This window comes from Tupaia chinensis, unplaced genomic scaffold, assembly GCF_000334495.1.
Source record: "Tupaia chinensis unplaced genomic scaffold, TupChi_1.0 Scaffold000628_1, whole genome shotgun sequence".
Classification (NCBI taxonomy): domain Eukaryota; kingdom Metazoa; phylum Chordata; class Mammalia; order Scandentia; family Tupaiidae; genus Tupaia; species Tupaia belangeri.
The window spans coordinates 711,583-724,953 of NW_006160148.1; the positions used below are offsets into that span (position 1 = coordinate 711,583).

At 50.5% G+C, this 13,371-nt stretch overlaps 1 protein-coding gene across 4 annotated transcripts in view; it reads left to right on the plus strand.

Moving 5' to 3' along the window:
• Nucleotides 1-13,371, plus strand: part of NIPAL3 (NIPA like domain containing 3) — a 54,758-nt gene that overhangs the window by 17,520 nt on the left and 23,867 nt on the right. For all 4 annotated transcript variants that reach the window (XM_006159383.2, XM_027776127.1, XM_006159385.3 and 1 more), the window contains exons 3-5: nt 1,511-1,579; nt 3,500-3,671; nt 7,814-7,873. In XM_006159383.2, the coding sequence (XP_006159445.1) occupies nt 1,511-1,579; nt 3,500-3,671; nt 7,814-7,873 (301 nt within the window). The remainder of the gene's footprint in view (nt 1-1,510; nt 1,580-3,499; nt 3,672-7,813; nt 7,874-13,371) is intronic.

Here is a 13,371-nt window from a genome sequence, read left to right on the forward strand (position 1 = left end):
GGGAGAGGGCTTGTCTGAGGTTCGGTGCAGGGGGACTAGAACCCGGTGTCCTGGCTCCCACCTCAGCCCCTTTCCCTGTGCTGCAGCCCCCTGCCCTGGCAGGGGAGAAGCAAGGGCAGCCACCATGAAGCTTCAGTCAGTGGACTGCCGTCCCCTCCTCCTGCCTCGTCCACGCCAGCCACGGCGTCTCGGGGACTTCCTCTCCGCACTTGGTTTCCCTGCTCTTCCTCCCTCCTCTCCCTCTCATCTTTCAGTTGCCAAATGTCACCTGTGCTCACCAGCGAGCGAAGGAGAGAGCACCCCGCAACGGAGCATAGTCACACACCCTTCCCTTCCCTTCTCCATCCCATCGGGATTTAGGGCACACATGTATATTATATGTTCTTGGTGTGGCTTTTGTTGTTCCTCTAAAACATCCCATGGACTGACCCTATAGCCGAGTGGTTGAGGGAGCTGGATCTCACACGACTTACTGTAGTTCTCATCCTGGCCCTGGTTTGAAATACACTCCAGGCACGAGTGCGTGTGGGCCCCAGATCCCGGCAGGATGAAGAGAGGGAGGAGCAGGGCTTGTCATGTACCCGACCGTTAGGGCATGCTTCTCCTTCTCCCCCATCTCTGTTTCTAGGACTGCCTGGGGGGCATAGGTGCCCACTTTCAAATAAAAACAAACAAGAATCATGCCAAGGGATCCAAACCTTCCTTAGGAGAGGATGTAAATTAACATTTTTCTCTTTTAGTTTTTGCTATAGGATAGGCAACGCTTGCCAGAGAGATACGGAGTGAGAGAATGAGAGAGGGAAAGTGAGAGATCACCCCCGACGGGGAAGGGCCACACTGCAGTCCCCTCTGCTCCATTCCCCCAGGACTCTGGGCACAGACACACGCACACCCGGCTTGTCTTCCCAGCCTTCAGGTCTGGGACCCAAACCTCCATTCCCTTCTCGGGACTCGGCCTGCCCGCACGTACACCGGCGTATCTGCCAAGCCGCCAGGTCTTACTCCAACTGTGCACTTTAGGCATGTGGGAGCCAGCCACCCCAACCACCGTGCCACCTGGCTGGCCCTAAATTAACATTTTATAAATTAAATAACTGAAAATGCTCTAAGCAAGTTAACCGGTTAAGAGTTTCACTGAGAACCACCCCCGCCCTGGGAATGTGAAGACTCCATTATAAGTTGGTAAAGTCTCCCTGCATTCCTCATAAGTGCTGGTGTCTGAATGTTGCTTTTCTGCCGAGGCAGGGGGAAGAGCAGGTGTCGGCCCTCGGGTCAGTGTGAGTGGGCGGCCAGGCATAGTGCTTTCTAGCAGCATCCAGTCCAGGGCTGTGTTTTGTGGACCAGCAGGGCAGCCAGATCCACCCTGGGGAGTAAAATCCGAGAAGGGATTGAAGGTCTGGCTTTGTGATGGATATCATTTTCTGGGGTCGTTTTGGGCCAGCAGACCGTTGAGTAGCACAGGCTTTTGGCTGAGGCCTGATTCATGTCTGTCCCTGTGGTCTCCTTCCAGGAAAACTTGATTGGCGCCCTCCTGGCGATCTTCGGGCACCTCGTGGTCAGCATTGCCCTTAACATCCAGGTAAGCGTCACGTGCCAGCACTGTCTGGGGCAGAGCTTTACGGCGGGAAGTAGGGTGTCTGTCCAGGTCCAGCACCCCTCTCGGTGGGTGGGGCCTCGCTTACTTCATTGAAGAGCTGTCCTGTTGAGACAGGAGTCAGACCCAGTGAGTGGGTAGACAGGACAGGGACCCGGAGAGGAGAGTACTGTCCGCCATGCTGGGCGGCCATGTTCGTGATCTTAGAGGAAGCTGTTCCACTCGCCCCACCTCCCCACGCCCAGCTAGGCCATGCAGGGACCTCCGCAGGCCTCCCAGGCTCTGTCTCCACCTGTCCTGCTCGGCTTGCTCCAAGGCTGTTGCAATTCTCACATTTTTGTTTAATTCAGTTGATTCCACACTGTCCGTTGCTTGAAAGCCTGTAGGGGTGCCCCACAGCAGCCCCTGCAGCTGTCCCCAGCATCTCTCTGTTCACCTGAGTTCTCCGCAGCAAGTAGAGCGCACTCCCTGAGGACACAGCTGGTCCCTCTGCCATATGGGTGCAGCTCGGGGTGTTCCTGGAGGGAGAATGTTACGCCTTGGAAATTGCCTTCAGCCAATGGGAGTGGGAGCTGTGAATAAGTGGTCCAGGCTCCTCTCTGGTAGGGTGAGTCCTCAGAGGGTCCCAGTGGGCCTGAGCCCCAGCTGCCCACCGGACCAGGTCACTCACTGCTCACCTTTGGCCAGTTCTCTGTCCCCTGCCTCCCCACCCCACTGCCTGTGCTCCCTGGAATCATCTCCTCAGTAAACCAAGATTGGTCTCAGGGCCTCCTTCTGGGAGTCCAAACCAAGACGTGGCACCTACCCCCAGGATCGGTCCCTTAGCACACCGTGGCTTCGCTCCACAGGCGTCGCGGGGCCCCACGCTGCGGCAACCGCTGTCCCTGCTGTAAACACACAGGCCCGTGCTCATCGCCTTGTGCCTCTCAGCTCCCGCCTGTGTTTCCGGGGCCACACGGGCCGGTGCTCAGAGCTGCAGGCCGGTGGCCACCCAGCGGCTCTGTAACCTGGCTGCTCTGTGCCCCCACACTGTGCATTGCCCTCCATGCAGCATGGCCCTCTCAGCACGGCGTTCCCACCTTCCTGGCCACGCTGAACTCAGTATCCACCCCAGGGAGGGCAAGGTCCACTGAGAGCCACAGAGCTGCCCAGCAAGAACTGCTGACACTTCAGTGCAAGGAGGAAGTGTGGCCGAGTGAGCACTCCACCTCCATGAACCCCAGGACTGCAAGTTATGGGGCGAGGCCCATCCAAGGGGCAGGCCAGAGTGGGGCTCCTTCAATCACGGCTCTTACCCACAAACCACATTGCCCATGACATGTTAGAAATGCCCATCTCAGGGGCCAGCAGATGGCATAGTAGTTCATGTCACTGGAACCCCACGTGGCCGACCGCAGTTTGAGTCCTGGACTCGGAGTCTTGAAAATCTCGCCAGGTGTATCTGCATGCGTGCCCAAGATCTGGAGAGGAGAATGGAGGAGAAGGGATTGTGGGTGGTCATCCCCCCGGGGGTGATTTCTCACTTTCCCTCTCACGCTCTCCTTCCTTCTCCTCTTCCCCGACCTATGACCAAAACCTCTAAAAAAAAAAAAAAAAAGGAAAAAAGAAAAAGAAATGCCATCTCAAGCCCCCTGGCTCCCGAGGCTGGCTGAGGGTGAGGCCTGGGCGTGTGTACATTCTCTGAAAGCTTCCAGGGCCGTTAGAATGAGGACCAGGCAGTCGGGAACTGCTGTCCTAGGGTAACTTCCGGTATTTAGATGGCTGCTGCTTGAGTTTTGAGTAAAGACTCAAAAAGCTTGGATGGGCCTTCCCAATTATTTTACAAAGTGGAGGACAATTTAGGATACGTCCATGGGATGTTTCCCCAGACCTCTGGGTAAATCACATTCTTTCTCGGATTTCTAGAAGTACTGCCACATCCGTCTGGCAGGCTCCAAGGACCCCCGGGCCTATTTCAAGACCAAGACATGGTGGCTGGGCCTGTTCCTCTTGCTGCTGGGCGAGCTGGGCGTGTTCGCCTCCTACGCCTTCGCCCCCCTCTCGCTGATCGTGCCCCTGGGCGCCGTCTCTGTGATAGGTAAGACCAGCACAGCCCTCCCTGCCCTGGCGTCCGGCCTGTGAGGCCAGCTGGCCAGCCATCACCTCCAGGGTTAGAGGCCCTCACCCAACAAGGCAGCTTTCGCTTTGCTTATGTAGCTAGTTCTTGTCATAGGCACTGGACCCCGTTCTAAATGCTTCACAGGGGACCAGCGGTTGGCGTAATGGCTATGTCGCTGGACTCCCATGTAGTCGACCACGATTCGGGTCCCAGACCCGGTGGCTTAAACTCACACCGGGTGCGTGTGCGTGTGTGCCCAAGATCCCGAGAAGAGAAAGGAGGAGAAGGGATTGCGGCGTGGCCATCCCCCCTGGGGGCTGATTTCTCGCTTTCTGTCTCTGTCTCTCTCTGTCTTTCTGGTGAGTGCACGCGCCCTATAGCAAAAACCTCTCCAAAAAAGAAAAATGAAAAAAAGCTTCACAGACCTTAATCCTTCTAATCCTCCCAATCACCTTCTTTTTAAGGATTATTTATTTAGTTTTACTTATTTTTTATTATATTATTATTATTTTAATTTGCTTTAGGACACGTGCGGTCACCAGAGAGAGAGAAAATGAGAAAGCAAGCTGCCAGGTCCAGGATTTGAACCACAGTCAGCCATGTGGGAGCCCAGCACCGTAACCACCACACCACCTGCTGGTCCCCCCAATAAGCTTTCGAAGGAGGTTCTGTTAGTATTCCCATTTTACATATGAAGAAACTGAGGTACAAAGCAACAAAGGCACTTCTCCCAAATCACACAGCTAGCAGCCGACCAGGTGGGAACCAGCCTGTCTGTCTCCAGAATCTGATTGTTGAAGTTTCTCAGAATTGCCCTTTACTTTTGCCAGAGAAGGAAGAGAAACCTTAACACAGACGTCTTTATAGTGGCAAGATAAACTACACCGTTTGGGCTTCAGATACTTTGTGCTTGTAAGAATGCACAGGGGCCAGCAGGGGGGTAGTAGTTACGGCTCTGGACTCCCACATGGCCAACCATGGTTCAAGTCCTGGACCCAGTGACTTGAAACTCACATTGGGCGTGTGTGTGTGCCCAAAATCCCGAGAGAATGGAGGAGAAGGGATTGCAGTGTGGCCATCCCCGTGGGGAGTGATTTCTCACTTTTTCACCCTCTGTCTCCCTCTGTGTCTCTGGCAAGCACACATACCCTACAGCAAAAATCTCTCCAAAAAAAAAAAAAAAATGGGAAATGCACATTCCGGGGCCAGCAGGGGCATGGTGGTTAAGGCTCTGGATCCCACATGACCAACTCCACAGTTTGAGTCCCAGACCCGGCGGCTTGAAATTCACACCAGGCGCATGTGTAAGTGTGCCCCAAATCCCAGGAGGAGAATGAAAGAGAAGGGATTGCTACACGGCCACCCCTCTAGGGTGATTTCTCACTTCCCCTTTCCTACTCTCCCTTTCTGGTGCCCTATGGCAAAAAACTAAAAAAAAAAAAAGGGAAATAAATGCATATTCTCTTTTTTAAAAAAGAAATTATTTTATCTGTATGTATTTTATTTTAATTTGGCAAGAGAGAGAAAGAAAGCAAACCACCAGGTCTGGGACTCGAACCATGGTTGGCCATGTGGGAGTCCAGCACCCTGCACCACCACGCCACCTGCCAGCCCCAGAAATGCATATTCTCTGATGTGATACCATTTTGAGAACATCATTACCTTTCTTATCTGCTCTTTTTCTATTTCTGTAATCACTTGGACCAACTAAGAAACAAAGAGCTCTATGTCCATGAAAATAAAGTAGAATTAGTAAAATAAATAAACTGGTAAAAAAAAAAAGTTCTTTTCTTCTGAAAGGAAAGCTGTTAGACTAGCTGACAATAGCCTTTTGTATTTAGGAACTGGGACATGACCATGCTCTGATGTGTTTTCTTCCATTTCCCCGGCAGGTTCTACTGTGCCTGGGAGTTCTTCCCCACTCTTAAAGGAGAAAGTCATGTTTTGGGTCTTGTACCTCCTTGAGTTAGAAGGCCTGTCCTACACCAAGGGCAGAAAATGCCTGGCCTTTGCACGGTTACCATACCCTGTGCTGTGCCTAAGGCAGACATAGTTAATCGATCACAGCGCTCCTTCCTAGTGTGCCCAAATGGGGCCTCCAAATTCTCAGAGCTTCAGCTAGTCATCGCCAATCACCAGGAGTTGGCAAAGAAGCAGAAATCTGTTTGCTTTCCTTGATCTTATTATAAGACTCTTCCTTGAATGAGGTCCTCAGGCATGGTGTGTTTTTTTCCCACTTGATATTAACAACAACAACAAAAAAAAAAACAAGAAGGATGACCACACCACAATCCCTTCTCCTCCATTCTCCTCCTGGAACCCTGAGCACACACACACACATGCCCGGCATGAGTTTCATGCTGCAGGGTCTGAGACTTGAACAGCACAGCTGGCTATGTGGATTCAGCATCGTAACTTCCATGTTGCCAGCCAGCCCCAGTAATCAAATTATTATTGGTTTTTTTTGGGGAGAGGTCTTTGCTCTAGGGCATATTCGCTTGCCAGAGGGACAGACAGAAAGCGAGAAATCACCCCCCAGGGGGAATGGCCACGCCACAATCCCTTCTCCATTCTCCTCTCAGGATCTTGGGCACACACGCACATGCGCCTGGCATGAGTTTAAGCCACCAGGTCCAGGACTCGAACCACGGTCAACTATATGAGAGTCCAGCGACATAGCCCTTACACCAATTGCTGGTCCCATTAAGCTGAATTATAATGATGAGACTTCAGGTATCAGCCACTGGAAATTGAGGGGCTCTTTAGAGCTTCTGAAGTCACTCAGGGAAAAAATGATACTAAAAAGAAAAGTTACTATTTATTAGGAATTTACGACTTCTCCATTACTGTCCCAGGTGCTTTGAAATACTAATCACTTACTTATTAATCATTCTCTGTGTGCCCAATGGTTTACATGTATTATTTAACCACTAGCCCCTGTAACACAGATTGTTATTTCCGTGGGGGGCTTATACACCAACTCTCAGAAAGATAGAGAGGGCCTGGGCCATCAGGTGGCCTGGTGGTTAAGGCAGCTGGAATCCCACATGACTGACCATGGTTCGAGTCCTGGACCTGGCCACTTGCTTTCTCACTTTCCTTCTTTCTCTTTGTCTCTCTCTGGTCAAATTCAAAATAAAATAAAATAAATGAATAAAATTTAAAAAAAAAAAAAAAGAAAGAAAGAAAGGGGGGGCCTGCCTCAAGCCTGGTGGTAAGGGAGTCTGATCTCTCTCTCCCTCGCCCTCTCCCTCTCTCTCTGTCTCTGGCAAGTGCCTGTGCTCGCTGGCAAAATTTTTTTAAACGAAAGAGAAAAGATTAAAAAAAGAAGAGAGATGGAAGAGCAGGGGTGGAGAAAAGGGAAAAGGGACAGAAAAGTGGGGAAGGAGAAAAGGAAGCCCTGATTTGCGTGTTGGCCAATTTGTATAGTGTTGAAAGTGTTCATTCCCACTGGGCTGATTTCAGGTTACCAGTGGCCCCTGAATGTTTTTCAGTTGAGGGGCTATTGCTGGATCCATCTGTAGACTAGAGACTCAGGCGACGTCGCTTTCCCAGGACACACAGAGCTGAGAAAGTACCCAGGCGCGATCACAGCGACTGCTAGCCCCACCCCACAGGCAGTCCCCGGTGTCTGAGTACACCTCTGGACCTGAAAGAATCGGGGTGAGGAAAAACAGGAAAAGGTCAGAGGTGGGTTTTGCAGTGAAAGGAGCAAGAGCTCTGCCCTCCAACAGTCCTGGGTTCAAGTCCCGCCTTCCCTCGTTCTCTTACCAGCTACACGATCTTGAGCGGGTTTTTTACCTCTTCCAGCCTCAGTGCCCCCATCTGTCAAATAGGACTCACAATGGCACCCACTTCCAGGGCAGACGTGCCAGAAATGCCTTGTGTCAATCACTTGTTGAACAGCGGTGCTCAACACGGTGCTCCTGGCCTTGACAGAGTCCCCAGGGAGGGCCCTCCCTTTGTGAGATAGAATAACAGAAGGGGCCAGCTGTTGGTGTGAGTGAGAGATTAAGAAGAACCAAGTTCCAGTGCAATGAGCTGACTAGAAGGGCCGGGGCCAGGGGCCCCCTTGGAACTGACAGCAGCCTTAATCCTCTCTCCCCATTTTTGTTTTTCAGCTAGCGCCATCATAGGAATCATATTCATCAAAGAGAAATGGAAGCCTAAAGACTTTCTGAGTGAGTTCAGCAATTTGAGCGCTGTTATTAATGAATGTATTTATTAAGTTTGGGGTTTTGTCATAGGGTGCATGCACTTGGCCGAGAGAGACAAAGAAGGTGAGAAATTAGCCCCCGGGGGGTTGGCATGGAACAAGCCCTTCTCTATTCTCCTCTCAGGATTTTGGGCTTGTATCCACATGTACCTGGTGTCATTTTCCAGCTGCTGGGTCCAAGACTCAAACTGTGGTTTTGCTGTGTGGGAGTACAGCATCCTAACCACCACGACACCTGCCAGCCCCGTTTATAATTTTACACATGTGTTTTTTACTCATTATAAAAGTAACTCACCCCAACGTGGAGCTCTGCCTCCTACTCTGCTCCATGGTTCTACAGCCCACCTGGTCATGCCCCTGTGAGCTGCATTTGTAAACCTGGCAACACATGAAAATCCTCTATATGAGACTATTAAAAAATGGACTTTGGGACGAGCAGTTAGCGTAATGGCTATGTCACTGGACTCCCATGTAGCCGACCATGGTTCAAGTCCAGGACTTGGTGGCGTAAACTCATGCCAGGCGCGTGTGTGTGTGTGCCCAAGATCCCTAGAGGAGAATGGAGGAGAAGGGATTGCGGTGTGGCCATCCCCCTTGCAGGGTGATTTCTCGCTTTCTGTCTCTCTCTCTTTCTGGCGAGCGCACACGCCCTATAGCAAAAGCCTCTCAAAAAAAAAGAACTTTCATTCCATTCAGTCCACATTTATTGAGCACCTGTTACTGGGATTTTAGGAGGCCCAATAAAAGACACCCTAGTCCTTAAGTTTTAAAGCAGTGGGAGTCACACCCGAGTGATCAGAAGTCATGCTGTATTACTGACAAAGGGTAGATCTGAGTGTGTAGCACATGAGTGTGGTCAGGTGAGCTTGCTGACATCCTCCCCAGCACCCCCAGTGCCCGGCGAGACCTTGGGCGAGCCCGCCAAGGAAACAGCTGGGTTTACAGAGTACAGACTCCCACCTAGAGTTACGGCCTCATATAGTTTGAGGCAGAGAAGGAAGAAGAAAGAGCCAAGCTCCCATATTTCATGTTTTTTTCAGAAAAACAATGAGAAGTAGAGAGAGATAGATGGGGTGTGGGAGGGGACCCTCGACAGTGTGTACCACACCCCCTGTGCAGTCTCAGCCCTCCTGGGCCATGGGCATGTGTACGCACGCCCAGTGTGGACAGTGAGGTCTCGGAACATACACCCAGGGCCTTCCCATGTGGGTCCAGCAGTGTGACTGTGGCGCCACCTGCCACTCCCCGCACTTTGGGATAGATTGACTCACCCAGCTAAGTATGGATTGGTGGGGTAAAAGGCAGAAGTGTCCCCTGAGGGAGGCTCCTCCATGTGGAAGTGCAAGGCGTGGAGAATAAATGTTCTCTCTTTCGAAACTCCCGCCAAGCGCCGTGCTCTGCTGTAAGTGCTGGGCTGTTACAGTAGCCGTGGGCTGCTGTGCTCATGGAGAGGATGGCCTGCCGTGTGTCGGGGAGGCGCAGTAAGCAAGCGACTGAACAGATAACCTCAAGTCACAGTGCGGGCCTCGGGGAAAACAGCATCTTCCTGGTGGGGAGTGGGAGAGATGAGACACGCTTCCTTCACCCGTCGAGCGTCGGACTCCGAGGCGTTGGTTTTGAGTCCAGACCCAGGTAATACTGAGGTGACTGCCATGGCCAGGTCTTTGGGCAGGGTGTTCCACACAGGGAGCAACAGGTCCAAAGGCCCCGAGGCAGGAACAAGCTGGGCGTGCCCAGTGTCAGTGACACTCGTGTGGGGGACAGTGGTGAGCAGAGAGAGATCAGGGAGGCGTGGAGGACCAGGTGATGGAAGGCCTTGTGAGCCATGCTGAAGGGCTGGGTGACGTGATGGTGGGCACAGGCTCACTGTGCAGAGTCTGAGGTCTGGGTTAGGCCCTGGGCTCTGTGTTCTGTAAAGCCCTGTAGGGTGAAATCTATATTGATGTCCACAACTTGATTTGCAATGCACCACAAATTAAGATGGATTTATGACTAGGCTGAGGGGTGGGTAGGCATGCCATAAGGCAGGTCTAATAAAATGTCACTTAAGCTCCAGCGTGTGGAGCTACGGGTACCCACTATACAACTCTTCTGACTTTTCCATGTGCCTAAAAATTTTAAAAACAGAATCATGAGTATAGAGGATCATGGGTGTAGAGTAAGACTGAGGCAGAGCCAGGGAGCCAAAAAGGGAAAGAATCGTGCACTAACAAAGCAGCCGGGGGCTGTGGGGCTACTGCGTAGGACGCAGAGGATGCCGGGAGAGTGGCGAAGTTTAGACGGGTACACAGTCATCCTGATGGCAGGTGGGAGACCCTGGGCTGCTTCGGAGACCAGAATTATTATGGTTCGGACAGTGATTTGTCCACAGAGGTTCATGTTTTGGAATCTGGTCTTAGTGGGCAGTAATTGGACGTCCCCCAAGAGTTCATGTGCTGGGACTTGGTTGTGTTGTAAAAGTGTGAAGTAAATCTTAATTCCGTCATGGTGTCCCAGGGTGGGGCCTTTGGGTGTGATGAGATCATGGGGGGGGCATGATTGAGTCTGGTAGGTTAATCAGAGGGGAAGAGACCAGAGCAGGCAGAAACCTATGGCTAGCTGCTCTGCTCAAGGTCCTGCCCTCCACCATGTTGTAGCCTACCCGGACCTCAGACCTCCAGACAGTGACCTGAATGAACCTCTTCCTTTATAAATCACCTAGTCTGGAGCATTTCTGTCAGCAACGCAATAATGGAATACGATGAGTAGAGAGGTTCACTTCCCTTGTAGAGTACTCTGGGTAGTCCTGGTGTGAGAGTCCAGGCAGTGTCCTGTGTCAGTTGGAAAAAGGCAGGCCCTCTGGGCAGCTGTAGCTTTTTGAGCATAGGACTTGCTGACCAGGGCATGGTCTGGATTCTAACCCTCCTCACTCTTTTTTTCATTTTATTTATTTATTTATTTTGGAGAGGTTTTTGCTATAGGGCTCGTGTGCTTGCCAGAAAGACAAAGAAACAGAAAACGAGAAATCCCCCACCCCCGAGGGCAGGGGGGAGCGGGGATGGCCACACCACAATCCCTTCTCTTCCATTCTCCTCTCGGGATCTTGGGCGCACACACACCTGGCGTGCATTTTAAGCCACCAGGTCCGGGACTCAAATCGCACTTGACTACATGGTAGTTCAGCAACATAGCCATTATGCCAACTGCTGGTCCCTCTAACCCGCCTCACTCTTAAGCAGGGAGCCTTGTTCAGTGAGCAGCCTACACAGCTGTGCATGGTTGCCCTGATTAAAGTTCCATTAAATTTAGCAAATGTTCATTCAGTGCTAGATCCACCACAGGTGTGGAAATCTCTGCCTGAAGAAAATTTAACAGACTTACTCTGTTGAGTTTAACTGGATTATTCATTCACTGAACAATAACCAATTCCTGAATACCTTCTACATAGTATAAGGGCTGGAACTGAGGATAAACATATAAGACAATATGGTTAGTATTGTCTGGAGACATTGGGATAAAGTAGGTATAGTGAGTTCTATCACAGAAAAACCCAGAGGCTTGTGGTCATCATATGTAACTCCTTGCAGCTCGCCTGGGACCAGGCTAGTCCTCAAGAGGCTCTTAACTGACCCCCACAGGTTTCAACTGGAGTATGACAGGACCTCAGGGAAGAGGCAGGAGGCTTTTGGCATTCACCCAGGAGCACGCCTCCTGGATCACTAACTGGCTCTGACAAGTCTATGGAGTAGAATGTTGATAGTGTTTAGATCGTTCCCTTGGGAATAGGTTAAAGAGCCAATTGGGAAAGGATGAGGTCATTTTTTAAAGGTATGTCTTAGGCTCTGAAGGTTTCCTTTTGATGTTTTGTTTTACTTGGTTTGTAACTTGTCCATAAAGTGATTCTAGCTTTAAAATGTTCCCTATAAAATGAACTATTAAAACCACAATGCAATACCAGAATTGCTACAAAGGAGAAGGTACAGTGTGAGCATTGAGAAGAACGCAAGTAGATTTCTCACATTCTGCTGGTGGGAGTGTGGACTGGTACAGCCACTTCGGAAAATGATTGATAGTAACTTTCAGACCAAATGCTGTGACCCAGAAATTTTACTCCTAATTTTATACCCAACACAAATGCACACATGTGTATCCCAGATCACATGTTTGTAGTCACAGAGTTTTTGGTTTGTTTGTTTTTCAGATTTTTCCCATAGGTCACATGTACTTGCTAGAGAGAGTCAGTAAGAGGAGAAGTGAGAAATCACTCTCCAGGGCGGATGGCCACACCACAGTCCCTTCTCCTTGGTTCTGCTCCTGAGCTTTTGGACACACACACACACACAGTGTGAACTTTAAGCCTTCAAGTCCAGCACTCTAACTGCAGCTGGCCATGTGGGAGTCTAGCACCTTAATGACCATGCCACCTGCTGGTCCTCACAGGGTTTTTCTTTAATAACTCCAAGCCAGAGTCTCACTATCGACAGTTGAATGGATAAGCTGTGTTTATTCACGAATGGACAGCTGTACACAGTGAGAATGAATGAGCTGCTGCCACGCCCCCCTCATGCTACACTCAAACACAATGTTGAGTGAACACAGATGGCAGGAGAATGTACTGCTTGAATCCACTTATGTGCAGTATAAAACCAGGTAAAACTGTCAGTACTGTTTGTTGGCAGTCAAGGTGGTGTTACCCTGGAGGCAGGGGAAGGGAGCACAAGTGGGGTGTTTTGGGGTCCTACTAATGTTCACTTTCCTGGTCTGAGTGCTGGTTACTTGTGTGTGCTCACTTTGTTAGAATTCATTAAGGGCTTTTATGCATACATGCCATACCTAATTAAAGTTTTTAAACATTAAATGTTACTTTCAAAAAAATAAATAGCTTAGGCAAGCCCTGTAGTGTATTGGTTAAGGGAGCTGAATCACAATGGCTGACTGTGGTTCAAATCCCAGCCCTGGCAACTTGAAAACACACCAAGAATGTGTGCGTGTGTGCCCCAAATCCTGACTAGATGGAGAAACGAAGACAAAAGGATTGTGATGTGACAGCACCCCACTAAGAGATGTTTCTCTCTCTTTCTCTGGCAAGTATACATAACCTCGGGCAGTAAAAAAAAAAAAATGAATTAAGGAGGATATTTATTTTTTAAAGAAAAGAAGAGGTTGGGGCCAATGGGTGGCATGGTGGTTAAGGTGCTAGACACTCCCACATGGCTGACCACAGTTTGAGTCCTGGACCTGGTGACTTGCTTTCTCACTTTTCCTCCCTATCTCTTGTGTCTCTCTCTGGTCAAATTAAAATGAATGAATGGGGACCAGCAGTTAGCATAATGGCTATGTCGCTGGACTCCCATGTAGTCGACCACGGTTCGAGTCCCGGACCCGATGACTTAAAACTCACGCCGGGTGTGTGTGCATGCATGCCCAAGATCCCGAGAGGAGAATGGAGGAGAAGGGATTGCGGCGTGGCCATCCCCCTGGGGC